This window comes from Triturus cristatus, chromosome 4_2, assembly GCF_964204655.1.
Source record: "Triturus cristatus chromosome 4_2, aTriCri1.1, whole genome shotgun sequence".
NCBI classification, from domain to species: domain Eukaryota; kingdom Metazoa; phylum Chordata; class Amphibia; order Caudata; family Salamandridae; genus Triturus; species Triturus cristatus.
The window spans coordinates 357191526-357218664 of NC_140586.1; the positions used below are offsets into that span (position 1 = coordinate 357191526).

A 27139-nucleotide genomic window follows, 5' to 3' on the forward strand; every position below is an offset into this window, starting at 1 on the left:
CTGTAGGTACACTTAGTCCTCAGGGCTCATGACTTGATGAGATCTGTAGCATGCTGCGAAATGTTTTGCCATGTGGCAGAACTTCAGCGAATTTGAGTTGTCTTGGAATAGTTGGTTGGGAAGGCCTTCCGGACTCAGGAAAAGGGCTCTTTAGGGTGGAAGCCAATGAGGTGAGTCCTCCACCAGTACCAACAGGGAGGGGAACCAGTTTATGGAGATCCAGGAGAGGGTCATCGGACCAGTGTTTGACTAAAACCTCTGCTCATTAAGTCAGCCCACAGAAGGTGAGAAAAGGGGGTGGAAGAATGTAGGTAATCCTTCATTGCCAGTCCGTCAGAAAGGCATGGTATTAACAGGCCTATGGATCCAAGCATTAACTCACGCACCATTCAAGATGGTGGCTTCGAGAGGGCGTGAACTGGTACACATACTTGCACACTGTGTCCTAAGTATTTGATAATTTACAAATATAAACAGTTTGGATTCACAGACTTGGGCATACAGTTATCTTTGTTCTTAAACTTCCATAATAAGCATATGCCAATTGGAATCTTCCCACCGTTAAAATTGAGCCATGAGGCTGCAAGGCATGTGTTGAAACTCTGTCAAGTGCTCCATATACTCACTATGCGTAAGTATGGATATTAGCATTTGATATCATTATTCGGCAGACTTGTTTTTTATACCGAGGAAACAGAAGAAAATTGAATCAATTAAAAATGAAATCAAAAGGGGGACAGGACTCGAGGGCTGCAAGATGGGCACCAATCCCCATAACTGGCCACACTCCCACCTTTGTCCTAGACCGGTGGTCACATGAGTTTTGTGTACTTCTGATGACCGCATAGAAAAAACGTGGTCTTAAGTATCACCAGCTGCACGCAGATCATGGGTTAATTCTATCTGATGACGTCAGCATGGCTAGAAAGTGTGCCCGGGTAATGCAGAGAGCATGGGTGTTTTTGGCTTTGAAATCGCGAGCCATAACCAGCATAGAACGTAGGATGTTACCACTGCTTACATCACAGGTTAGGCCCACCGGAAATATTGTTCAGTTCAGGTGGGCGGGTAGGAAATATTTCATTTGCCTACTTTGGCTCTTGGCTGAATCTATACCTTTTATGCTTGTTCCTTACACAAGCTGCGACTCTTCCTAACATCTTTTTTCTGTATGCTGCCTGTTCTTGCCTGTGCTGTTCTTGTTCCGCAAATGTGCTGTGCTCTGTTCTAAACTCTTCCCTCATTGTTCAGTAGCTGTATTATTGGTACCAACGTTTGATGTTGCTTTTTAACCCCATTCATAAATTAGCTGTTAACTTTTCTTTTTCTTTTCTTTTTTTAGAGAGGAAGATAAGGACATCTTTGATTACTGTCGTGAAAACAACATTGAGCGTGTCACTCAAGCTATCCGCTCGAAGGACATCGATGTAAACCTGAAGGATGAAGAGGTAGGGCAGTGGGAGTCACTTTTGTGGTGTTTTGTCTCATTCCTCTCTATCCACGCCCCCATCCTGCCCAATGTTTTGAAAGGTCCTTGTGGGGACAGTGGCTGCCTTTGCCTGTACACCTGCAGTTACACTGTGGGACATGTGGACATGTAGCGTCCGTGAAAAACTCGAGAGGTAGAAATAGGCCGGAAGCTATTCTGCTCCTGCTGCTAGTGGAGAAGTATCTGACGATCTTATTCATGGTTACTCCTAGGTTCTTCCTTTGCCTTCTCTTCGGCACCTGCTGCTCTTTGGTCGCACTAGGGTTGGCATTCGGGAATTCTCATGAACATGTTGCTCAATCACTCATAAACACTATGATCTTAGCTGAAAAACTCGAGAAGATGATTTAATAGGATGAAGGAATGTTTCGGATACTTTCCTTCTTCATAGTTTATTATAGAAACTCTGGAAGAGGTGTAATAAGCCCAGGGCAGACCAAGAACAATATGAATGTAACTTTACTTAAACAGTTCTAAAATTGCCTTAACTTTTCATCACAACAATATTACTGTGGTTTGGCGGAGCAGAAACTCTTTTATAGATTGGTGGAGCTAACACTTTCGCAAACATGCAGATCTTCTGTTCCACCCAGAGATGGAGAACCATCAGGTGCGTCCAAAGTTGGAAATCCTTGACCCATGTTTTTTAGTTATGTGTATTTGTGCACTGTCACCTTCAGGGGTATTCTGGTGCTGAGCAGGTGTGTGTGCCTAGCCCTGCCTATGGTAGGTTGTTTAAAGAAGAGGGGAAGAGGCTCTGATGTGGAGTGAGCAGCTCTTTCATGCTTTAGGAGCGATGTAAGAGAACAGTTTTTCTCCAGATCTGCTTCTGTGTCTGCGTGGGATGTGTAACAGTAGGAGTCCTGCGGACCGAAGGTGTCTGGTTGGTTATTAGAAGGTGATGCGACTGTTCAGGTAGGTGGGGGCCTGAGTTGTGGAGTGTACTGAATGTCTGAGTGAGGACTTTGAATTGAGCATGTTTGTGTATCGGGAGCCAGTGAAGTTCCCTGGGTGGTGTGATGTGAATTCTGTATGGGAGGTTGAGGAAGAGTCTGGCTGCTGAGTTCTGGATGGTTTGTAGTATTGTAGTGAGTTGCTTAGTGATCCTTGTGTTGAAAGTGTTCCCATAGCTCAACTTGCTGTTGACTAGGGCATGCGTGACAGTTTTTCTAGTGTTGCTTGGGAGCCATTTGAAGATCTTCCTAAGCATCTTCACGATGTAGAAGCAGGATGCAGTGACAGTGTTGACTTGTGAGGTCATGTCAAGTTCGCTGTCAATTATTCTGAGGGTCCTGGCGTGGGTTCTGGTTGTGGGTGTGGGTCTGAGTTCAGCCGGCCACCAGTTGAAGTCCCATGATGAGGTGTTCTCGCTTAAGATCACTGCTTCTGTCTTGTCAGTGTTGAGCTCAAGACAGGTGCCTTTCATCCAGTTGATGACTTTGTCATGCAAGTGGTGAACTTGGTTGTTGGGTTGGTGTTCTTGTCCAAAATAAAGGGTGTGAGCTGGGTGTCCTCAGCATAAGAGAGAATCTTGATGTTGTGTGCATTGGCGACTTTGAGTTTTCTCTCTTTCCAGAGGCTGCCACGTCAATAAAGCATTGCCCAGCCCAATTTAGGATGGGGCCTCCACTATGCCTGGGACCTCCATGTTTGGTGGTCCGGGTAGGAAAATAGAATAAGCATTGGCAAAGCCAATAGGTCTCACCTACGACAGAGCTATTGGCTTTGTCAGTGTTTTTTTTATCCTTGTACAGCAGCATGACTGAAAGTAATTTTTAACAGTGTAATGAAATTCAAGAACTGGCCTCGTACTATTGTTTTTTTTTTTTTAAATTTCTATTTCAGTCAAGTGGCAACAGAGGAGGGCGTTTGGCGGGGGCAATGGAGGATGTGGGAAAGAGGCACTATGGTGACACGTCCTTTGCTGGTCATGTCATTCGCTATTTTTTTGTTTGTCGGAGGGAACAAAAAGGGAGGGAAGTGGGCAAGAGACAACATGGAGGGGAGGAGGGGGTGAGTCAAGTGACTACAGAGGGTGGGAAGGATGGACTGGGATCAAGTTGACAGCAGAGGGTTGGCAGCAGCATAAGCATGGATGGGCCAAATACATGAAGGAGATATCTCAAAAGACACACACTGATAGAGCATGTAAACTCAAATAAAAACAGGCATTGGCAAAGCCAATAGATCTCATCTATGTAAGAGTTATTTGCTTTGTTAATGTCCTTTAGCCGTGTTGTACAGCAGCATGGCTAAAAGTTATGACGTAGTGGAGAGTGGATAGAGGGGAGTTTCTGGAGGGGAGTGGCATAGAGTCGCGTAGAGTACAGTTCCGTAGAGTACAGTGGTATAGAATGGTGTTGAGTGGCACCAGGGGACGGACAAACACAAAGAGGAAGGAAGCCTTCAGCAGTTTACCAATAAGAAGCTAGGAAATGAGAGTGACAGTGAAGTCAATCAATGGTAAGTAACGGGTGGCCTCCATAACCACTGTTAGAAAAACAAAAGACCTCGAATAAACTGAGTGTGCGCTGTCTAGGCAAGACCTAAAATTATCCCTACAAGAAAAAATTATAGAAAGTTACCTGCCCACCAGAGACCTTGATTTTAATTTTCCCATATAAACCGTTGCTTTGAAGATTTGTTCCTGAAAAAGAAAAAAAGAGTGCTTTGTGGGCCGCAAAAACATAGCATTCCTCGACATCCAGCTTGTGGGATATCTCTAAATGAAGCAGGATGTCCTCTGCTGAGGGGCAGATCAGTGAGGGTCTTTCAGTGTGGAAAGCAGCCCACCAGGCCATAAACTAGCTTTTGAGTTTCCTCTACTAAGGGTTCTGGTCCAAAATGGGACCTTGCCTTTCTTTGCGTAACTGATGGAACAGACCTTTTATACACTGAAGTTACTTGTGGTGGAAGTTAGGTGAGGAGGCACTTGCCTGGCTCTATGTTGAATAGAAGTAGCTCTTACGCAATATTTCAGTCCGTTGTGTAGATCTCAGGCTGTAGAAGACAGTCATGATGTGTTTGTGTGAATCTGCAGCAATCTGAGAGACTGATGCGTATGAACCTATAGCAGGCAGTGATTTGTGTGTTACAAATGGACCTTTAGTAGCCAGTAATGTTTGCTGTGTATGCACCTGTACAGGTGTTGATGGACCGCTGGCAGTCAGTGATGCCCTCCTCTTGAGCACCAATAGCTGCCAGAGATGCTCTGAGCATAAGGATGGAGAAGTCATCCGTGCATCTGTAGTAGTTCTATATGTACCTATTGCAGACCTAGATGATCTGTACATTTGAACCTCTGGCAGTGTGTTCGTTTCACGCTGACACATCTGCGGTATGTATGGACCATTAGTTGTGAGAGGAAACAGCCTTCACAACCCAGGCTGAGCCATGCATGCCATTTCCCCACAAGCATAACCATGCTTGCCTGAATCACGCATCTGACTTAAACACGCATAAGGCAGATAGCAGTCTAGTGTTCAGATGGGTGGGGAGAAGAAGAGGAAGCATCGGAACAGGAAGGTTTTAGGGCTCAAGACAGGGTAGTTGTAAAGGCTGGGTGGGTTTTGGAAGGGGAGTTTTTAGGGGTGGGAGTAGGTTTTAGGGCTCGGGAGGGGAGAGAGGTAGTTTTAAGGGCAGAGTTTGGGGTGGAAGTCTGTTGGAGGGGGAGGGGGACGGGCATGGGTAGTTTTAAGGACAGAACAGGGTATGTTTTAGGGCTCAGGGATGGGGTTGAGGTGGGGTATTTTTTGGTAGAGGGCAGGGTTTTAGGCCTCAGTGCAGGGGGGGGGATGGGGTAGTTTTAAGTACACAACTGGTTTTAGTCCTCAGGACGGGGGGCAAGGAAGGGGGATAGGATTTTAGGGCTTAAGGGGTCAAGGGTAGTGGTAATCTTTACCACACATATCCATTTGCCTTTACCACGAAATTGCATGGTAAAGGAACGTGTGGTTTAGATGCATTTGTGGTTAGGCTGGTGTTGTAGAGGCACGCGTTGTTCAACCATGTGTGCCTCTGACATACAACCGTGTAGTACATGCACAAATGTTACACTCGTACTTTGGCCGTATGGGTCTGAGGCAGTCGCTGGGCTTCACTATTGCGTGTGGTAACAGTATGTGATGGTTTGTATCTGTAGGCCTGTCCTAGTTGGATGTTGTGGTAGACGTGAAAATGTACAAGTGATGCCCCGATTACTTACCGGTAATCTTCATTACTCTGAGTATAGTCTTCCTCGCCACATGACTAACACAGTGAGCTTCAGCTCCACACCAGAACCCTCCAAAGCAAAAAAGTCAGCCTCCCATGCCTCCCATCCCTTCCCAATATGGCCGACCCATTACACCCATGACCCCTATAAGAGGCGGGCCGGCCCAACCCATCAGCCTGAAACTAACAAGCACAAACATGAAGCCGATAGCCAGACCGGGAGGGAGGGATGGGAACTCATGTGGCGAGGAAGACTATACTCGGAGTAATGAAGATTACCGGTAAGTAATCGGGGCATTACCTCCTCGTAAGTCTTCCTCGCCACATGACTAACACAGTGAGCACATACCAAAGCCAAGCGGCTTCATGGAAACTCACAAGAAACCAACAGACCAGAAGGGGACGCCCACGAACGAGGGCAAAACCCAACAGGCCAGAACGAGCGGAAGGACCACCCAGGGGAGAGGCAACCACGAGCAGGAAGAACCAGCCCGGGACTGAAAGACACCGGGAAGGACAAAAACCCAGACCACAGAGACACGAAGCGCCGGCAGGAACCAGCCAAAAGCCAAAGGGGGACAGAGAAAGGCTCCGGACCAGACCGCACGGAGCCAAAGGCCACAGAAAACAGGGCCCAGAGAGCAAGCCGGACCAAACACACCAGGACCGGACAACAGACACCCCGAAAGAGGGCATCAAAAACCCCAAAAAAGGGGAACCGAATGAACAGAGGGCAACCCCACCACAGCGACCCAACAAAAAAGTCACAGCAGAAAGGGAGACGCAGTCCGACAAACACAGCAACCCCGCAAGGGAGACCACCACCCGCGAGAGAGCCGAATCCACCAGAGGAACGGGGCAGCGGAACCAGACGTAAGCAAACTGGCAAGAGCCGCAAGAAAGGAAAGGGGCGCAGAAGAGAAACAGAAGGGGAAAAAAACCCCAGTCACACAAAGGACCACCTGGAAGGGACTGCGACCCCAAGGAGAGAACCCAGGCAGGAACAAGGGAACAAAAAGACCCAGGAAGGTGACGGAAACGACACCGAAGAGACCCGGCCACCAAGGGAACTCAACCAGGCCACAGCAGAAAGCGGAGAACCCATATGACCACCCACGCACAGAAGGCAGGGAAAGGCAGCGCGACGGACCGAGCCCGCCCCTCACAGGGACCAAGCGAGCCGCTGAAGCGAGCACCCAGGCGGCCACACAGGCAGCCAGTCCAACAACCAGACCCCGCTCAGCCCGACAACGAGGAACCGACTGAAAACGGAAAAGCACCGGGAGAAAAAATCCACAGGCAGAAACCCACCAAAGGCGAGAAGGACAGAAGGGCAGGGCGAAAACCGAGCCCGAGCCACGTCAAGACCCCCAGAGAGCCACCAGAGCCAACAGGCCCCGGAACCCCAAACCCAGGGACAAAAGACGAGGACACAAGCCAAACCGGAAGCGCACGGGCCCGCCAGGGAGCAGAGAACCAGAGGCACCAGCACCCCCGGACACCCAACAGCACTGTTGGAAACAAAAACCAGCAAGTGAAAAAGAAATCGGGGGCAGGCCCAAGCAAGCACCACCAACAGGACAAAAAGCCCGGCCAGGCCCACAAGCCCAGAATCTTCGGCAGAAGAAGGACCCCAGGAAAGCGCAAAGGCCCAAACAATTCCCAACCAAAACCAGGGAAAGAAACAGAGCCAACAAAGGAGACCAAGTACCCAGCGCCAGCTAAAGACCAGGGAATGAACACCCAATCCGCAGAGTAAGAGGCAAAGACCACAACCAAAAGGCCAGAGCGACTCCAGGCCGGGAGCCAGGACGAGAAGGCCGAAGAGCCAACACCGGAGACCCAAAGGGAGCAAACCGCACCAAAGGGACCCAGAAGAACACCGCCACACAGGCAGCCACAAACAGGGGCGAACCCCGCAAACACCCGGGAGCACGAGGCAGGGCCAGCAAGGCAGGGGAAATCCCCAGAGCAACCAAGGAACGGCAAACAGAAGCCAGACGGGAAAAACCTCCCAGAGGGAAAACCACTGACCCAGCACAGATCAGGAACCCAAGTATGCCCCCCCCAGGAAAACAAAAAGTCACCAAAGGGAAGGACGCACCCAGCCGCACCAGGACAGAAGCGGGAAGGGCCCGGGGCAAACCGAACCAAGGAAGGACCAGAGGCACCAAGACCAACCGGAAGGAGAAAAACAGCCAGGCAACAAGACCCAAAACACGATACGAGGAAGGCCCCTACCAAGGCAGACAACCCCAACAGGAAAAACCAGGGGAGCAAATCAAACCCCATGACAGGAGCTGACCAGAGAAGGACACGCAAGACCGTCAAAAGCGACCCAGCAGAAAAAGGATAGAACGCCCACCCCACCAGAGGCGGGCGCCGAACCCCCGGCCCGACCAATCCGGTCCGAACAGAAGGACCACAACAAAAATCCCAACCCCCCCGGGGGCAAGGAGAAGCACGGCGAATGCAAGAAGCCGACAGGAAAAGGGGTGCAAGAGCCACCCGGCGAGACAGGGAGCAGGATGAGGAGGGAGCGGCAAAGCCGCAGACCCGGACAAGACAGGGCGAGCCCAAGAAGGACCCCATAGCCCACAGCACCTGGAAATCCCAGGTGGTCCCCCATCCGGGCACCAACCAGGCCCGACCCTGCTCAACCGCTGAGAGCAGACGAAGCCAGGTGCATTCAGAGCGGCAAGGCCGTAGGCCCCACAACCCCAGGAAACCCCCGGAGGACGGCCAACCAGCAACCGACAGGGACAGACCCCGCACAACAACTGCGGGAACAGGAGCCCACAGAATGAAAGTACCGGGGGTACAGAGTGGACACTGTCGGCAAGCCGAAAGCCAACCGAGCCCCGCGCCCCTAACAGTACACCCACAACAGAGGGGGCCGAGGGACCTCACGCTCACAGGCACAACAGCCGGAAAAACAGACAAACCCACAGCCACCCCCACAGAGAGGGGCAGCCAAACGCCAAAACCCAAACCCCAGAGCCCGCAATAGCAGGGCATCAAGCACAAGGCGGCGGGGGAGGGGGGAGCGCAGGGCAGGACCGCGAGGGCCAGAAGGAGGGGGAACCAGCAAGTGAGCCCGACAGAGCAGGGTCTCCTCCTGGGATCCCCGAACCAACCGGGGCAGGAAGACGACCACCCACCAGAGGCAGGCGGGGGGCGAGAGCAGCAGGAATGGGGGGAGAAGGAAGGCAACACACCGCCTGTGCGCAGGAAGGACGACAGCGGAGTAAAATGACAATCGCATACAACCTCCACCGCCCGCCCCCGAAGGGAAGGCGGGCGGCGCATCCCACCCCCACACGGCCATAGTGACAGAGTCAGATCAAGAGGACAAACACAGGTGCCCGAAGTGGACGCAACAGACCACCAGGCCAACGGAACACAACAACGCACCCAACGGGGCGACAAGACCCGCATGGCACAGCAGCCAAGAGAGGGTAACACAGAACTGGAGGAGTAAGAGTCAAGCACCCAGCCAGCACCCCCAACCACCAGGACAGAACACGCGTACCAGCAAAGCGAAGCAAAGCCACGGAAACCGAGAAGCCCCAGGAGCAGGACAAATCAAAGGCTACAACTCACCTACCACAGAAGGACGAAGGGCCGAGCGGACCCCCGGGATCCGAACCGGCGACCATGTCGTTTAAACAGAATCAAAGGGAATTGAACCTGTAACCTTGAGAGCAAGAGTCTAGGAGCTTAACCATTAGGCCACTGTGACTCTGAACAGACCGAACTGAAGGAAACGCCAGCGCCTATACACTAGAAAGAGCAAGCAGTGACATTGCAAGACCAGGGATAGCCGTAGCGCGAAAAGGACCAGCTCGCATGCGCGTGAGCCAGACATTGCAAAAAGCGAGATGACCGGTGCCACTCCAGGGACCCCAGCAACCCGCCCGACCCCGGCACCTAAAGTGGGCAGAGAAGAAGGAGTGAGAAAACACCAGGGAGAGCCAGCGCGGGACAAACCAAACCTCGCCCCGGGACAACGAGCCGGCCCCTGAGCGGGAAACATGAAGAACCAACAGCGCACAAGAAGCAACCCTGCCACGTAGCCCCGTAACAGAAACGGCATGGGGAGTCCCAAGCCGGAAGGCCCAGAGCCGAAACCACGCCGAGACTGACACCAGTAAAACTGGAGAATCCCCGGAAGGCAGGCAAGCCAGGCCCCCCAGCCGCCGCCCGCCACGGCACCCGGACGGGAAGGCGGGTGGCAGCGGCACACAAACATGGACCCCGCAGCACCGGGCCCAAACCTCGCAGAGCCGCCGCCTGCCCCCGCGCCGATGCAGGAGGCGCAATGCCGCAAATCGCGGCTCTGGGCCGAAATCAGCAATGTGGAGCCCCCGCCCGATCCAGAGACCCAGGGGAGGAACAAGCAGGTAGGCAGAGGAGGAATGTAACGATTATGCATTTTAACCCACACACGGACATCGCCGTACAGCCGCCGCCCGCACGTCAAGGAAAGGCGGGCAGCGGAATCAACGGGAATCCATAAGAAAGTACAATGGGACCCGGAAACCAGGACCCAAAAACGTGCCTCAAGAAGGGGGGAGCCACAGCGAGACACAGAAGGCACGTAGCCATTCAAACTCCCCTAAACTTGAGTGGGAAAAGCCCAGCGAAACACAGAAAAGGGCACGGAAAGAACTGCCCCCACGCATCCCCGCCCCCCCTGAAAAACCCACGGCTCGCTAAAGCAGAGCCTAACCGGCTCGAAGGAGGAATCCAGGGAAACCTTAATCCAATGCCTAAGCAAACACACCGGGGGCCATAAGCAGGGGGAAAACAAACAGAGTCCAAGCCCCTAGGGTCCGCTAGAGCAGGACCTCCAACCTGAGACCCACGTACCTGCTACAGCAGGCACCACTAACCTGACGCATCTGGAGAGACGTGTGCAGAACAAAAAAAACAGGCTGATGGGTTGGGCCGGCCCGCCTCTTATAGGGGTCATGGGTGTAATGGGTCGGCTATATTGGGAAGGGATGGGAGGCGACTTTTTTGCTTTGGAGGGTTCTGGTGTGGAGCTGAAGCTCACTGTGTTAGTCATTTGGCGAGGAAGACTTACGAGGAGGTAATTGGCATCCTCTGCAGAGCTGTGACGTGTGTGATGGACGGCGTCACTCCGTCTGAGAGTAAACGGCGCCCGCTCTCGAGCAATGCTTGCTGCGTTTGACAGTCTCCCTCCACCGTCACTGTGTTTGCGGGCAGTGTTTGCTGTGCCTGGGTGACGGCCTCACGCTAGCACTTGCTCTTATAGACAGGCAGTCCTTACTGTGTGTGTCACGCACAGATCAGTCTAATGTGACTGCCTGTCTGAGGCATTCAACACTCCCTGTGTGTGAAGGAGACTGACTGAAGCAGCACACTGTTTGTTGCTGGCAGCCTGTTTTACCACTCTCGTGTGACGGCTAGCCTAGTTAAAGCAGGTGACTCACGCTCCTTATGTGAACGACAGCTTCTTTCAAGCAGCACTGGCTGGGTGTGACGGCTTCTCAGGCAGAGCTCGCAGTATGTGAAAGAGGGCAGCATTTTGTGAGAGAGACGGACAGCCCCTTAGTCCGAGCTCGGAGTTTCCTGAACAGACCCTGCAACCCTCCCTCTATGGAGTACCACGTATTGCAGCAAGGGTCCGCAGTGTGTCATGGACAGCCTCAAGCAGACACCCACTGGCGGTGCGTGACGGAGCCCTCAGTGGCGGTCGGAGCTCGCTGCTTGTGGTGGACAGCTTTAGACAGGCGTCAGTTGCAGTATGTGACACAGAGGCCCTCACAAGCAGGCAGCACTTCCTGTGTGCGCTTGACGCGGATCTCCCCGTGTGACATGCACGCTGTTTCAGGCATGCAGAATTCGTAGTGTGACGGGCAGCGTGTGTGTGGCGGAGTGGCCGCCCTCACTGTGCGATAGCAGCAGCTCTCGCAGTGTGTAGAGCAGTATGCCCCGGGGCCTCCTTTATTAAGTGTGCGCTGAGCGCTCCCTGGAGCCGGCTTTCCCTGTAACATGCATCACTTCCCGCAGCACACATCAGAGCCTCTGCGGCGCCGGGAGCGTCACATCCAAAGCCCTTTGAGCTCCTGACTTACAATCACCGGCGGGCCTGCTCTCCGCATGATCAACATTCTGCGAAGTGCGGCGGCGGGGACGGGAGCCAGGCCTTCTGTTCCCGGGAGGTGACGGCGAGATTCACAGGCTGCACGGGCAGGGCAGGGACGGGGCTGCGTATCCAGAGGACTGGCCCGTATGCATGGAGAGTAGGTGGAGGGAAGGCAGTCCAGGCCATCGGTGACTGCCCTCCTTGCCGTCAGCCATCTTTCGGCGGATTGGTTTTTGTTTGAACCCTTGTCGCGTCTGGTGGTTTTTTCCGGGAGGCATGCAAGAGGCCGGGTGAAACTGGCGCGGCCCCCAGTAATCGGCAACGGCAAAGCAAAGTGTGCGTTCTATTGTGTAATATACACAAATACGCGTGTGCACATTAATATGTATTCATATATGCGGTTAAATACCCTTTGCTGTATGTTATAAGGATATTGCAAGTCACCAAACAGTTTAGCGAGGATATAGAGGATGGGTACTCACAAACATTTTACCGGGGGCCGCAAAGTTTGGTCTACGGTGTGACCGAGGGCCGCACCGATGCGGGGTTGGGGGGCTTAAAGAGGGAATAGGGGAAGCAAAGTATGTATATCTAGAAGCTGTCTTTAAATATAAGTGTTCCTAAAGTTAACGGCTTAGTTACTTCATTTCCCTAACTGCAATCAACCTTTAAATAAGTGTTTGCTGTATATTTAAATTCTTTTTCCATGTTAGTGCTGAGTTGAGTAAACAGCCGCCCAGTGCTGCTGCTTCCCAGGGTGCCGCATGTAAAGGTCAGGAGGGGCGCATGCAGCCCCCTTGAGTATCACTGATCTAGAGGAACGATCGGAGTTCCTTTATAAGGTCATGAAACTCTGATTTGACTTGCAGTAGCCTTGTAATGTGCGGCGGGGGTACATATTTGTTAAATCACATGGTCACACTTTAACCCTTCCCACAAACCAGGGCGGCTTAAGTTCTTGACCTCCACCTACCCACCATAGTAGTCAAAACAAATGTACTAACTGAGATCCTCCAATATGGACAGACATCTGCTGTGCCTCTCCTCCCATTTATCAAGGCTTTGATGGATACTATTAGGGGCCAGAGCCAAACCACGCTCTGGGGCCCCCGTTCAACCGACAAGTTGCCAGGCATAATTGTCTTGCTTTGAACTACTGTGCTTTTCTCTCGCAGCACCCTTCACCAGATAAGTTGGTTGTTTAGCCCTCCACAAGTGGGTCTAATAAAAACACGTTTCCCTCTACAAATCCTGACCAGGAATCTAAACAAATAAAATCACTTGGCAAGAGGGTCATCTCTTCAACCAGACTAAGCCCCTCTGCTCTGTGAATACCAGCTTCTTGTTGGGCTGTTGCTCCCCCAGAACTCTTCAGTTGCTAAAGGACAACACAACCACCATGTATTACTGCAACAAGTAGGACAGAGGGGTATTGTATGTACTGTACCAGGAGGCGTTGATTCTGTTGCAGTGGACCTTCATCTGGTGGTCTGTCACCTGGCAGGTTCTCTCTGCATCTGGACAGATCAGTTTAGTAGATGTCATCTGACTTGACCCCAAGTGGTGTCTGCAGCTGGATGTGATTCATGACATATTTTCCCAGTGGGGCATGCCTTGGTTGTATTTTTTTACCACCTCTTAGCACACTGTTATAGCTTTTGCACTCTGGGTTTTTTTTTTTTTTCTTTTATCTTTTTTTTTCTTTTCTTTATTAAAATTAATATCTTTATTATTCAGTTCGCAGCAAAACATACATAAATCAATCATTTAAATCACCCAAGGTATTGGACCATTACATATAATTACACCAAATATAACTCTCATTAATTCATGATAACACAAGCATGTCAGATTATAACATCTATGACTCCATATATTGTAGCATTGGCTGCCAAATTTTAAGCCCTAGTTGTTTCTTCCTCAAGGATCTTATACGATAGAGGCTATATTCTAGATTGAACACATTATGAAACTTAGAGCGCCACATTTCATATGATGGTGCATCTACTTGCAGCCACATAGATGCAACACATAATCGAGCAACGGCCATCGCTATAAATATAAAATAGCGAAAGGGATAACCTATATGGACAGGTTCGATATCTTGACCCACACCCAATAACATAACCTCTCTAGATATATGAACATCTACCCCAGTAGTTTGTGATAGAAATTCTGAAATATCAGATATATATTGTTTTAGGGCTATACAATCAAAAAATACATGTACAATATCGGCTTTATCCGCCTGACAACTGAAACATTTCCCATCGTGAATCCCACCCCACTTCATCATCTTAACAGGTGTACAGTATAAATTAAACAGTTTTATAATGTTGGGTGCGTAAATTTGCCGTTAATATAACTTTACTTGCCATCGCAATTGAGGATTGCACATATGAGCCAGTATTGCCAAATCTATCCCTCCATTTCGCATCTTGCAGCTCTATATCGTCCCGCTGAGTTGCCAATAGTATATCATACAAAACCCCAATTTTAGCTTTTTTTGACAATGCCTCTAATAAATCATTTGTTACTATAAGTGTGCATCTACAGTGTTTATTAATAAAATCTCGGATTTGCAGATATTTGAAGAAGTCATGTTTAGGTATTTTATATCGTTCCAACATATCGGAGAAGGGGATGATTGACCCATCTCTATAAATATCCCCTAGACGTCGTATCCCCTTGCCCTGCCATATAGCCATTTTTGTGTCCCAAAACACCGAAGGGAAAATTTCCATGAAGTTAAATGGTGTGTAATACCCTATCCGATTTATAGGAATAATTTTTCGTATCATCTTCCAGGCTTTATATGCAGCTAGTACAATTTTGAAACGAGTTCTTTTAAAATAGCTTGGTTCATAAAACTTAAGCAGGGCCTCCCTCGCCTGAGTTCCCAACAACATCTGGTATACATCTGGAGTTTCAAAGGACCTTGCTTCGTCCCCAATCACCAAGTATTGCATATTCTGCAAAAAGCAAACTAAATAATAAAACGTAAAGTTCGGCACACCCTATCCCCCACGTGTCAGTGGAAGTGTCATATATTTTGAAGCCCGTCGACTTTTTTTCCCCCATCCCCATATAAACCTGTCTACAATAGACTGTAGCAGCATTAATTGTACGCGTGTCAACTCTAGCATTACTGTCCTAAAATAGTACATTGCCCGGGGGAGTACACACATTTTTAAAACATTACAGCGTCCCACCATTGATAAATGAAGGCACTCTACCTTTTCCAATTGGCGTTTTGTAGCATCCAGTATACCTGCCCAATTTACTTCAACTATCTCTTGAGGTGACATTCTAATCTTTATACCCAGATATCTTGCTTCCGATGTAACACGGGCATCGCCAGGACAGAGTCCCTCAGTACATACAATCTGAGTTTTAGAAACATTTAGTTTATACCCAGCGACTTCCCCATATTGCTGAGTCCGAATCTCAATCTCCCTAATTGCCTGCTCCGGATCGGATGTAACTACCACTATATCATCAGCATAAACAAGAACACGTGTCTGTTGGTCCCTGACTGACATTGATTTTATACCATTAGTGGTTTCCAATATTTGCACCAGTGGATTGATATAAATAGCGAAAAGTAAAGGTGAGCAGGGGCATCCCTGCCTGGTCCCCCTGGTTATATATACAAAAGATGACTCCTTCCCCATCGTACAAATTCTAGCCCGTGGTCGTTAATACATACTCTGCAAAGCTAGCAAAAATTGCAGACCAAACCCCATCTTTTGCATTGTGGCCCACAAAAAGGTCCAGGATACACGATCAAATGCTTTTTCAGCATCAAGAAAGATTAACCCCATATGCTCTTGGCGTATAGTAGCATAATCTATTAGCGAAATTACCCTATGTATATGATTTACCGTACTCCTACCGGGCAAAAAGCCGTGCTGATATCGAGAAACCAACAATGGTATAATTTTGGCTAGTCGTGTCGCGAGAATTTTCGAGTACACCTTGTTATCAGCGTTAGTTAATGAAATCGGCCTATAAGACCCCGGATTTCTAGGAGGCTTGTCTTGTTTCTTAAATATCACTATATTAGCATCGTCCCACGATGGCGGGGGATTTCCACATTGGGCTTCTAAAAACGTAGCTAGCATATCATCCTTAATGATGGGAAAAATGATCCGATAAATCTCCAGAGGAAGTTTGTCCGGTCCTGCCGCTTTCCCTGACGCTAGCCCCGCTATCGCTATTTGCATTTCTGACATTGACAAAGGAGCTTCTAGCTCCTCTCGATCAACTAGCCCTATCTCAATTAGATCTAGGTTGCGAAGATATTGCTCTATAGTACCCTGAATGGCCAAATCATGAGTGTATAATTCTTTATAATATAGATAGAGTACCTCCAATATACCTTCTATAGTCTCTACTACTCCCCCTTTCCCATCTTCCAGTGCATCTATTCGCTGTGAGGTTTGTCTACCCCGCAGCCTTTGCGCTAGACATCTCCCGGTGGTCTCACCATATTCATATCTCTCAGTTTTATAAGTTTTAAACTGCGCAGCAATGTCTTGACTCCATATCTCGTTAATTCTAGCCCTGCATCGACCCATCTTTGCTAGCATCTCTTTAATATCCACTTTGGCTCTAACCCCTTGGGTAAATTCGCATTCGGCCTTCTTTAAATCCTCACATAGACCCAACATATGTTCTTTCCGTTTTTTCTGCTGCGCCCATCCATAACTAAATGTTTCACCCCTTATACCAGCTTTCAAGGAGTCCAAATCATTGGTTGAGCTGCCAACCCTTTATTACTTTCTATGAATACCGTGGCCCACATATGAATATGATGGATATATTCCTCATCGCTTAACAGTTTTTTATTAAATGTGAAAGGTCGCTGCCCCCTTAGGAGGGTAAGACTAACAAGATCCATAACCACAGGACCATGATCTGACGAAATCCGAGGCCAAACCTGTATCTTTGAATCAGCAGCCAACAAGCGGGGTAAAAATATATAATCTAGCCGGACACACTTATTATGCGGGGATGAATAAAAAGTATACCCAAAATCTCCATCATCATGTTCCCCAGCCACTCTGGTCTCCTTTATGTATTTTTGTGTTAGATCTGTTTCCATGATGGACTGGCCCCAAACTAGGCTTGAAGACTGTGGTACTCAGAACTGTGGAGTTTATTTATCTGCTCTTCGCTGTACCTGACTTTTTGGGAGGGCCTGCTGCTCCAACAACACAACAGGCTTATTTATCAAAACCTCCACAATCTACACCTCCATGCTTGGAAATTAAGCTGAACCAGCTGAGAGATTTTGACCTGCCTGCAGAATTGATGGGTGTGATATTTGGCCATGTGTTGTGTATACTTCAAGTCGATCTATTGTGGGTGCAGAGGAAAATGTGTGATCTGGTTTGAGGACTGTTGGGTCAGTCTTCTCAAGCTAACCTTTCTAATGTGCTTCATTCTTTCTGTCCTTTGCTCGACATGGTCTTGCTGTGAGCATTGTTATAGCCTACTTGTTTGCCCTTTCCGTGTTTGCTGATCAGCCCTTCTTATTTAAGGCACCAGTTGTGGTCCGTTTTATGAAAAGGCATAAGCAGGTTTCCTCCTGTGCCTTTCCTTATACTGTAATGGAACCTTAATTTGGTTCTTACACATATTGAGCCCCTACATAGTTGTTGGTTGAGGTTGCTGTCGTTTAAGACTGTTTTCTCCTGAAGATCACTTCAGCATGTCGCTTCACTGAGCTGCAAGTGCTGCTGGTGCAGCCGTCAAATACCTCCTTCTTCCCTGACAAGTTAATGCTCAGGGCTCGAGCTTTTCTTTTTTCCGGGGATGTCTGAAGAAGCGACCGTTGTTATATAGACAGCAGATTAAGATCCCCTGCCCCCCCCCCTATCCATTAAAAATTGATTGTACTCCTGGCTTATACAGGATTGTGAGATATATTCTAAAACAACAGCCATCTGAACCCAAGTATTGAGCAGACTAATTCACCTTTCAGAATTAGAATTCTTGAGTAAGAGTTAATCTAGTGAGAACACCAGACTGCTCGTTCATATCAATAGATACAACTAATGTCACATGGGCAGTTGCACACATATGAAGATTCTTGAACAAACCAGTCCCAGAGTACTTCATTCAGGAACAAGATTCTTGCATAAGAAACCCCCACCAGATTCTATGGTGCAATAAGCTCAGCCTTCATGAGGAGTTTCAGACACCTAATAACATAGATAAAACACACATACCACCCTAGCGACCCTGTAAAGCGTATTAAGTTGGAACAGACAGTATGCATAAACCAAAGGAATCCACTTTAAACAATCCTAATTCTGCCATCAATGTTGCGCTCATCGCTGGTATTGTACACTGTTTGGGTTCACCTGTGCGTGGTGTGTTAGATCACCAAACATTCACGGATTGCTTGCTGCAGGAAAATAATTCTACGGGAACCAGACAGCAACTTCTGATTCCATGGAGAAGTGGCTTATCACATGTAAGCAGATCAAATGATTTTGGGTGTCAGACTGCTTAGCCTAGCGGATCCAGGAAAGCATGATTTCTACCCTTGTAGATTTGTGAAGCTAATTTGAGATCAGCAGTTTTAAAAAGCCCAAAAATATGATAAAAGTAAGAAGCCCTCTGTATTTAAGTAGAAGATTCTGAGTAGAGAGGGAAGGTGTGTTGTTCCGCTTACCTGGTGAATTACAGTATTTGTTAGATTTTGCATTGTCACCATAATACCCCTTCTATTGGATTTTTTATGGTGGTGTCACTGTACGCTATGTATGAATGACTGTAAATATTTGCAAATCTTGAAAATTTGATTATGGTCAAAAAATGGTTAGGCAAGTAATTTTGTGAACTGTTCTAACCTCCAAAGACCTCAACACATGTTCTTTCTCAGAGAAAGCAGCCAGCCATTGTGATTTTAAAATTACTTTTATTCAAAGTTTAAAATACATATTTAACTCTGCATGTTACACAAAAACACGCAATACTAAAACAAAGTCAGCTTACTATATTAATGATAAAATACTCATTCATTATTAATGTAAATATACATTATATAAATATCCTCTTTTTTAAGTGTATCCTACTTACCAAAGTGGTCATCCCACCCACGGGCCTGGCTCCCGTTTTTTACCAGACCCAGGTACAGGGCCGGAAAGGCCGTGGCGTGCATCGGGCGTTTCCACGGTAGGCTGGAAGGGTGGGGGCTGGTTTTGCAGCTGTGGGGGCTGGTTTTGCAGCTGTGGGGGCTGGTTTTGCAGCTGTGGGGGCCGGTTTTGCAGCTGTGGGGGCCGGTTTTGTTACTGAGGGCCGATTTTGCAGCAGTGCTGCAATATCAGCCACCAGTAAAAAACAAACATTGGCATAGCCAATAGGTCTTGCTTTTGGGAGCTTATAAGTATTTAGTTATGCAACTGTTGCATGGCTAAACACTTATAAGGTCCCAAAGGCGAGACCTATTGGCTATGCCAAAGCTTGTTTTCTTTCCAATCGCGGCACCGGTGCTTTACTTTTAACATTAAAAGTAAAGTGCGGGTGCCGCGATTATAGCAAAAGTAAAGAAATAGATGTTTGTTTCTAATTCTTTACTTTTGCTATAATCGCGGCACCCGCGCTTTACTTTTAATGTTAAAAGTAAAGCACTGGTGCCGCGATTAGCAAGCTAAAAATGCTACCACCGGCCACAGCTTGCAGTGCATGTGCGCGAGTGGTGCGCACGCAGCAGTAATCACGCCATATGGCTCCTCTGCTGAAGCGCGCACATGCGCTGCAAGCTGTAGCCGGCGGTAGCATTTTTTAAAGCCCTTACTAAAGTCTCTCCGAGCAGTGCATGCGCGCTGACTCAGCGAGACCTAACAAAACGACACCTACAGCTGCAAATCCAGCTGCCACCTATCCAACGTCCTGGGGGCTGCTCTGACAAAATTGTATTTACCATCCTTCCTATTACCAAGGTTGGCCAAGATATTGTCTGAGCACTTTCAGTTCTCTTTGTCTCTGCAACTCGCATGAGCAGTTAGCAGGAATATCATTATGTTTTTTCCTCAAATGACCTAGCCTGATTCCGTCCACTATTAAATCATGTGCTGTTGGGGGACAAAAATTGGAGAGTACTCATCCTATTGTGTAGCTAAGACCACCTAGACCTAATTGCTCATATTGATATAATGAGCATAAGAGGGTTTCATGCTCATGGACTTAAAACCCTTTTCTTTGCCACACCACATATGCCGTCTTAAAAGTAGGGATGGGTCAGAACTTGCAGTTATGTAAAAAATCTGTGAGATTCTGCGGAGTTCTAGCCAATGGACGGAAATATGCATGTTGCGCTGCTCTCATGGCTATTAGTACCAGTAGCACGAAAAGTGCAGAAATATCAGCGCAAACTGCACCATGCGGTGCACAAGAGAGCGCAGCTGATTTTGTTGCCGCTCGAGTTGAAAATCTACTCGCGTCGCAGCAGATCTACGCAATAAGCAACCTTCTCACCGTGACCACCCGTGTTAGAAAATGGTGCTAGGATATGCCAAATCTCTCTCGAAATCTGGAGCCTCGCAGGGAATAAAATCCGCCATGCTGCAATTGCAGGACTTTGGCCAGAAATCCCCGCTACAAGAGTGAAATGGAGTTGCCAAATTCCATGGGCGTAATGAAACATTCCGCCAACCCCTATTTTACACACCGTATTTGCTCAACTCACCAACTTTCTTATGTGTTGCTCTTCCAACTTTTTAAGTGAATTTCTGCCGTCCCCTGCCTAAAAGCTAAAATAGTTACTCCCCTTGTCTATTGAATCTTCTCTAAATGATACCACGGCCAAAGTGCTGCATTAATTTGCAGCAACCCAAGGTTTCCAGGTTAATTTATTGTCGACTAGAATACCCATATACGTCTAACTAGTGACTAATTTTACAACACTTGCTCCCAAATGCCACCTGTAATTAGTCCTACCTTTCCTAAACCACATGATTTTAGATTTTTACCATGTTTATCATAAGACCATTTAAGCAAGTCGGAGTGGTCATCCCACGCTGCAGGCCCACTGGAGTTACATCTAGCAACAACATTGTTTTGTATGCCCCTACATAAGCTTTTAATGACACTTCGCAGATAGCTGCGGTGATGGAGAATGGTGTTGGGGGCTTGAAAGCGCTGCATTGAAGGTCTGGCCTCAGTCCCAGCTCTTCTGGCACCCTTCAGATGTAGGTGATTCCAGGAAGTAGTAGCAGGATTACTACCCTGTGATCAACTTTTAATAGGACTGAGCCCGACAGCCCCCGTTCCATCCCACCCCAAATGCGGAAACCTCCATAGCCTTCTCTGTAAAATTAAGTGCTGATTAAATTTTTCAGAGAACATGAGCTGCACATCTGTGGCAGGCCGTGCTTGAGGGAGATTTGTCTCACTAGTACGGCTCCGTTACAAAGCACATGTTGGAAGGAAAGGTATCATTTAATGTGTTGCCGGTGTCAGTTGTGAGGGCAAGGACACTAAAAGCAACATTGCTGCTGTGTGGTGGCAGTAGGCATGTGGGGATCCTACATTGGCAGGACAATGACTGAAATAAAATGTGGACCCGCCGTCTGTGTGGAATCTCCCAAGAGCAAGGGAGTCCCTTCCAAAGCTTGCGCTTATCCCACCAGGCAGAACAGAGCCTGGTAAAGCAATGCTAGTGAGGAGCAAGCAGAAGTTACTACTGGCCTGCAAAATTCTGCGTATACTATATCTGTGGGAATGGAATGCAGATCAGGGCCCGTATTAGGCAGATGGTGCATTTTCATTGTTTGCGCCAAGGGTGCGCTCAGCCTAAATGATAAGAATGCGCCGCATTATGATAAATTCACTGCCCCCAGGACAGCCGCGAACTTGCGTTGCCCACGGGGCACTGCATTCCTGTGAAAAACTGATCGGCTACTTTGAAGTTGCTCTGTGTTTTCACAGTGCAACTGGCAACCCGCCTGCACTTTGAAGTGGGAATAGAGATCCCCTTGCAGGCGGGTGCAGTGAGTGGCTGCACCCGCCTGCAAGGGGATGTCTGGGGCATCCAAGGAACCGCCTTTCTCCCCTCCAGAAGGCTGCCATCAGGGGGCTACTTTGCCTCTACATCTGTGTCTGGAATATGACGCGTGCGCAGAGGCGAATGGATTCCCTCCTTTGCATGGGGGCGGAAACACCCTCTGAAGATAGCGCTGGTGCTTTATGTGTGCCAGCGCGATCGGTATTACAGAAGGGGCGCACAAGCGTCTGTGGCCCCTTTTGTAATACCAAAGTGCCCCGAGGGGGACGCAAACTCCCATTGCGTCCCTTGGGGCACTTGTATAATAGGGCCCCATTACTGCTATAAGATGGCGTAGTCAGAGAGTCTGAAAGAAAGGTAGAATCATCCTTTAAGTAGCCAAACTCTCCCTTCTGACAGGAACCAATTAGGGGCTGTATTATAGAAGTGCCTTGGGGGTGCAACAGGCGTTTCTGCGCACTTTGCCTGCCCCCTGGCCCTTTGATATTGCAGAAGGGGCCACAGACACTGGTGCATCCCCTCCTGTAATACCGAAAACGCTGGCACACATACAGCGCCAGTGCTTCCTCAAGAAGACGTTCCCTCATTTGCATGTGGGCGTGGCCCCATGCACATGGGAGAATCCCTTTGCCTCTGTGCCCGTGCCGTATTACAGACGTGGGTGCAGAGGCAAAGAAGCTCTCAGAAGGCGCACTGACAGTGTTGTCCCTGATTGCAGCCCTCTAGTGGGGGGCAAGGGGGGTTCCATTGACCCACCCCCCCCCCAGACATCCCCTTGCAGGCGGGTGCATTCACTCACTGCACCCGCCTGCCAGGGGATCTCTGATCCCCTTTTAAAGTGCAGGCAGGGTGCCGCCTGCACTGTGAAAGCATGAAGCGGCTTCAAAGCAGCTGTTCTGTTTTTCACGTGAATACGCTGGCCCAGGGCAGGGCGAGTTCACGGCTGCCCTGAGGCAGCGCATTCACCCTAATACGGTGCATTTTCCTCGACTGCGCCGGGCACACGTTTTAAAAGGTGTGCCTGGCGCAAGCAAGGAAAATGCGTCGTATGTGTAATACCGCCCCTGGAGTGCCAATCTTTGGTCCAGAGACACTGTCAATAGAGTGGGAACTACAGAGGAGGCTGTTAAGCTCATACAAACAGCAGTGGAGTTTCTGTGTGTGTGTCACTGTGCTGTGTAGTTTTGGTGACACTGGGGGTCCATTTTAGGTACACCTGAACTTCCGAAGTAGAGCAGTAATTATTGCCTCATGGGAAACAGGTCCACCAAGAATCACAACACTGCCTTCAGACTGACAGCACTCAGTGGGTGAGGAGAAATGGCACAACTTTGGTCTGCCTGCAAGGACTATTTTGTGAGGCCGACATGGGAGCATGGGAATGCTGGGGGTTTGGAATTAGAAGGCGACTGGGCCTGCTGGTTGGTCTTTGACTCTGAAGCATTTGAATAAATGGCTGCCATGTGAGACACCGATACACAGGAGCAGAGATGACTTTAAAACAAGAACCCCAGACCGGCCATGAGAATCAATAATGTGGTGTAGGAAGGCCCTCAAAGTTACTCGGCGGGGACCCTAGACAGGCCAGAGACAACTGCTTTTCACCTTTACTGCTAAAGTCCTTTTTGGACTTTGGTAGTTCAGGGCAATAGAGGAGAGATTCTAAAAAGCAGGAGAGAGTCAATAACTTAGTCCTCTGTCAATATTCTGTGTGACCTCAGTGCCACCTGCTCTCTTACTCTATCGTGCCCTCTACTGCTGCTGGAATACCCTAGCAGAACCTTCTGTCTGAGCTGGCATATCCCAGTAGTACATTCTGGCTGTGCAGTCATTTCTCGGGAGTGTCTTCTGTTGGTGATGTTAAGTGAATTTGTAGAGCGCGGCTAATCGCCAGTGAGGGTATCAAGGCACTGAGAAGGGCAGGCCTGAGGGGAGGGGGGGAGATCATGCCAGTTTCGTCTGGAAGAGCCATGTCTTGAGGTTAATGTAGTATCCCAGCAGTGCTCTTCTGACCTCATGATTGTGCCACAGGACTGCAGGTGCTTCTTTGTATCAGTAGTTTGCCCGCCTGGCATGGTCCTGTTCAAACTGGAAACTCCCACTCTCAGCTGCTGTAATATCCTGATGTAAGGCTTCTCACAAGCATGAGCTCAGATTTAGTGGTTGAAGGTGTTTCGTATGCCTGACTCTGGTTTGTTCTGTAGGTAGCAGTGGCCCATCCATATGTGGGCTTGTTCATTGTCATTGACCCCATGCCAGAAGTGCGACTGCTGGGGTGGATTTGGTTCTCAGTGTGCGAAGTATAGGTGTGATTAGTAAGGAGGGAGCGCTTGGATTCTGCCTGCTCTGTGAACGTCCTTCTGAGTGAGTTGGTAATGAGATTACTTGAGGAGAGGAGTGCAGCCATTACTTAGGCGTAGTTCTACTACCTGACATGGTGAACCACTTAGTCGGGGCTGTCCAACAGACCCCGCAGGCTGTCACTTAGGGATTCCTAACAGGACCCATGGCTGCCCATTTAGTGAGTGCAACCCCATAAGGGCGTAGGATAGGTTCTTTCTCCTAGATAGCTTCCATGCTGGCACACTGAAGCTCTTTAACATTCGTCCCACTCCTGGGGTGACCCGACTGAGCATGGTAAGCTTGGCACACCTTTGGCAAAAGGCATATTTTCGGGGGGGGGGGGAGAGCTTGTTGGAGATACCAATGTAGGACAAAAGGAAGGGACCTTTCAGGTTTATCAGCTGTTCCTAGGCTCCACTTTAATTTTCTGGTAGGAGGGCCTAGTATATGAATGTACTTGTCAGTATTTCTTGCGTTCTCTTATGGACCCAAGCCTGACTCGTCCACGTACAAGCGTCCTCTTCTGTGTCGGAATGGATATCACTCTTGTCCACTGAATACCCACATAAATAAGTAACCGATACTCAAGCTGAAGGAAGTCGGTGTTATTGTGGATGTGTCAGTTATTTTGTTGTTAATGCAGACACTGTATCGAGGCATGGAAAGGGTAGCACACAGTCCCAACACGAGGCATTATAGGAGTCTGCCACCTCAGTCACTTTTGAAGCTTCTCCTGATTACACTTCAGTTTGTGGCTGTTACTAGTTGAATAAGGGGATCTATGCCTTACCCTGCAGCAGGCATTGTCAATCATGGGCACCAGAAATACTATGGACTACACCAGAAGTGGTTGTGGTTAATTCTGTGGTACCTCAGCAGTGATCCTGCTCTTGTAGTGACATCCAAACAATACTCGTGGCTCTTAAGGTCGTGTCCTTGCATTCCCTCTTCGTGGTGTCGTCCTATTCCAGCACGGCTCTGCCGGGCTGTTTTACTCCATCAGTTCCTTCTATTGGTGAAGTTCTACCACAGCAGTGCTCATTGCTGCTGTTCTCGTATCTTTAGTGCTTCATGCCCGCGAGCCTCATGCTGCTGTGGTTATTTGCTAACATTGTCCACCATGGCCTTGCCGGATCCCAGTAGTATTCACTCTGCAGCCTCTAAGGTCCCACTCTTACGTCCTGATTCCTTTTGCACTGTGCTCTGTTTTATACATCCTTCATTCTCTTCACCCACTCCCCACTATGCCCTCTTTGCATGATGGGCTGCGCCTGCTCCTCCACCAATCTCCATTCTGTTTCCCTGTAAACAGATGAAGTGCTTAAACATTCATAGACTGAGACGCTGGGAATTGTGTTGGGTTCCCTTCCCAGCTCAAAGTAGATTTAGACTCCTTCATCCGTGACAAGGATGAACCAGGACTCTGCATGCAGATGTCAGGAGTCCTTTTTAATCAGGGTTGCAGGTTAAAGAACCTGGGGGCAGAGGGGAAGGGTCCAGAATCTGTTGCAGCTCCGCGTTGACTGCTTGGTTGTCTCTGAAAGCAGCAGGTGGGATTCACACAGGAGGTTTCAGTCCATAGTGCACAGGCCTGGGCTTTACACTGCCAGCTCCTCTCAGTGTAATGGCTGCTTTCCTGCTGCATTGTTCAGCAAAAAGGAACGGTGTTGGATCACATCAGAGGACAAGCATTGACAGTGCCATTGGTCTAGCTGTGTATTCATGCTGTGAATGTGTTTTGTTGTGATTAATTTGGAGATTTGCCTAGTATTAGATGAGCGGACACCAGACATTTTTACATTTCTATTGACCATGACAGCAGGGATCCCTCTGTGCAGAATCACTTATTTCTTACTCCTTATGTTCTTTGGTGGGCTGTCTCATTTCCATGAGTTTCGTTTTCCCATTAGTTTTAAATGCAAACAGAAAGATATTGTGCTCTGTTTCTGATTGTCAGCTTGCACCATCATATCATTTTCAGGCCAGCATCCTCAGCAGTTATGGCATTCCCTCCACGATTGGTGTGTGGTGATGATATAGGAGTTTGTTCGATTGTATGTGATTATAGAAACCACCTCTGTTAAGTATCACCTCTCTGCAGATGGTGTGTCTTAGCAGTTAGGACTAAGAGTGGTATACCTTATCTTAATTTCCACAGAGCTACATTCACTGCCTCTATAGTTTCCACCTTTAAATTGATAGATAATTGATCTAGCCAATGTGCAAGGAATGTTTAATTCAAACCATTTACCCAGCTTTCACCCTCTGTCCAGAAGTGAGAGTTGGCCATATAAGGTAAACACACAAGACAGCTATTTTCGCATTCATGTCTGAGAAGGTCGTTGGCAGCTATAGTAGTTTGTAGTGAATGAATCAACACTATTCTTTATCTGCCCCTCATTTTAGCCATATGCCATTACCCCATGTTTTCACCAAAATGACGGCCCATTTGCCTCGCTAAAAGCATTATGCTTACCCTTGTTTGGACTACCAGGTGTGTAACCTTGAACTTGTAATTGGCCCGCCCGGTCTTAAAGACTGCAGTCCATGAGATAAATAAAGTCCTTAAGGATAGCAAAGTTGTTCATTGTACCAGCCCTTGAAACTGACTTGGCATGTCTTTCCTCTTTAGTAGACAGATAAAGCTTTGACTATTGTCCAGGTAGGGTTTGAAACATCTCCATTACACCATACCCTCAGGTGATTTAATAGGCTTTCCTCCTGGCCACACCAACCCTCAAAGTAGCTTTCTTCTGGGCCATCCACCCATCAGTCTTCATCTCTGACACATAATGATTTAGTTGCTAGTCCACTATGGGCTTGTTTTGGGCACAAGACCCATGTTTGCTGTCGATGGTGAAGTTCTTAAAACTCAGGGTAATCTTCCTGGCCTTGAAATAGTTTCTTTCATATTTCCAGGGGATTACATTTTTGGTGTACTCTGACATCTTCACTGGACTGT

The 27139-nt window shown here is 48.5% G+C and overlaps 1 protein-coding gene across 1 annotated transcript in view; it reads left to right on the forward strand.

The window, feature by feature from the left end:
* ACBD6 (acyl-CoA binding domain containing 6) overlaps nt 1–27139 on the forward strand; it is a 299090-nt gene that overhangs the window by 177234 nt on the left and 94717 nt on the right. Inside the window, exon 5 of the mRNA XM_085601766.1 lies at nt 1343–1448. Within this exon, the coding sequence (XP_085457892.1) occupies nt 1343–1448 (106 nt within the window). The remainder of the gene's footprint in view (nt 1–1342; nt 1449–27139) is intronic.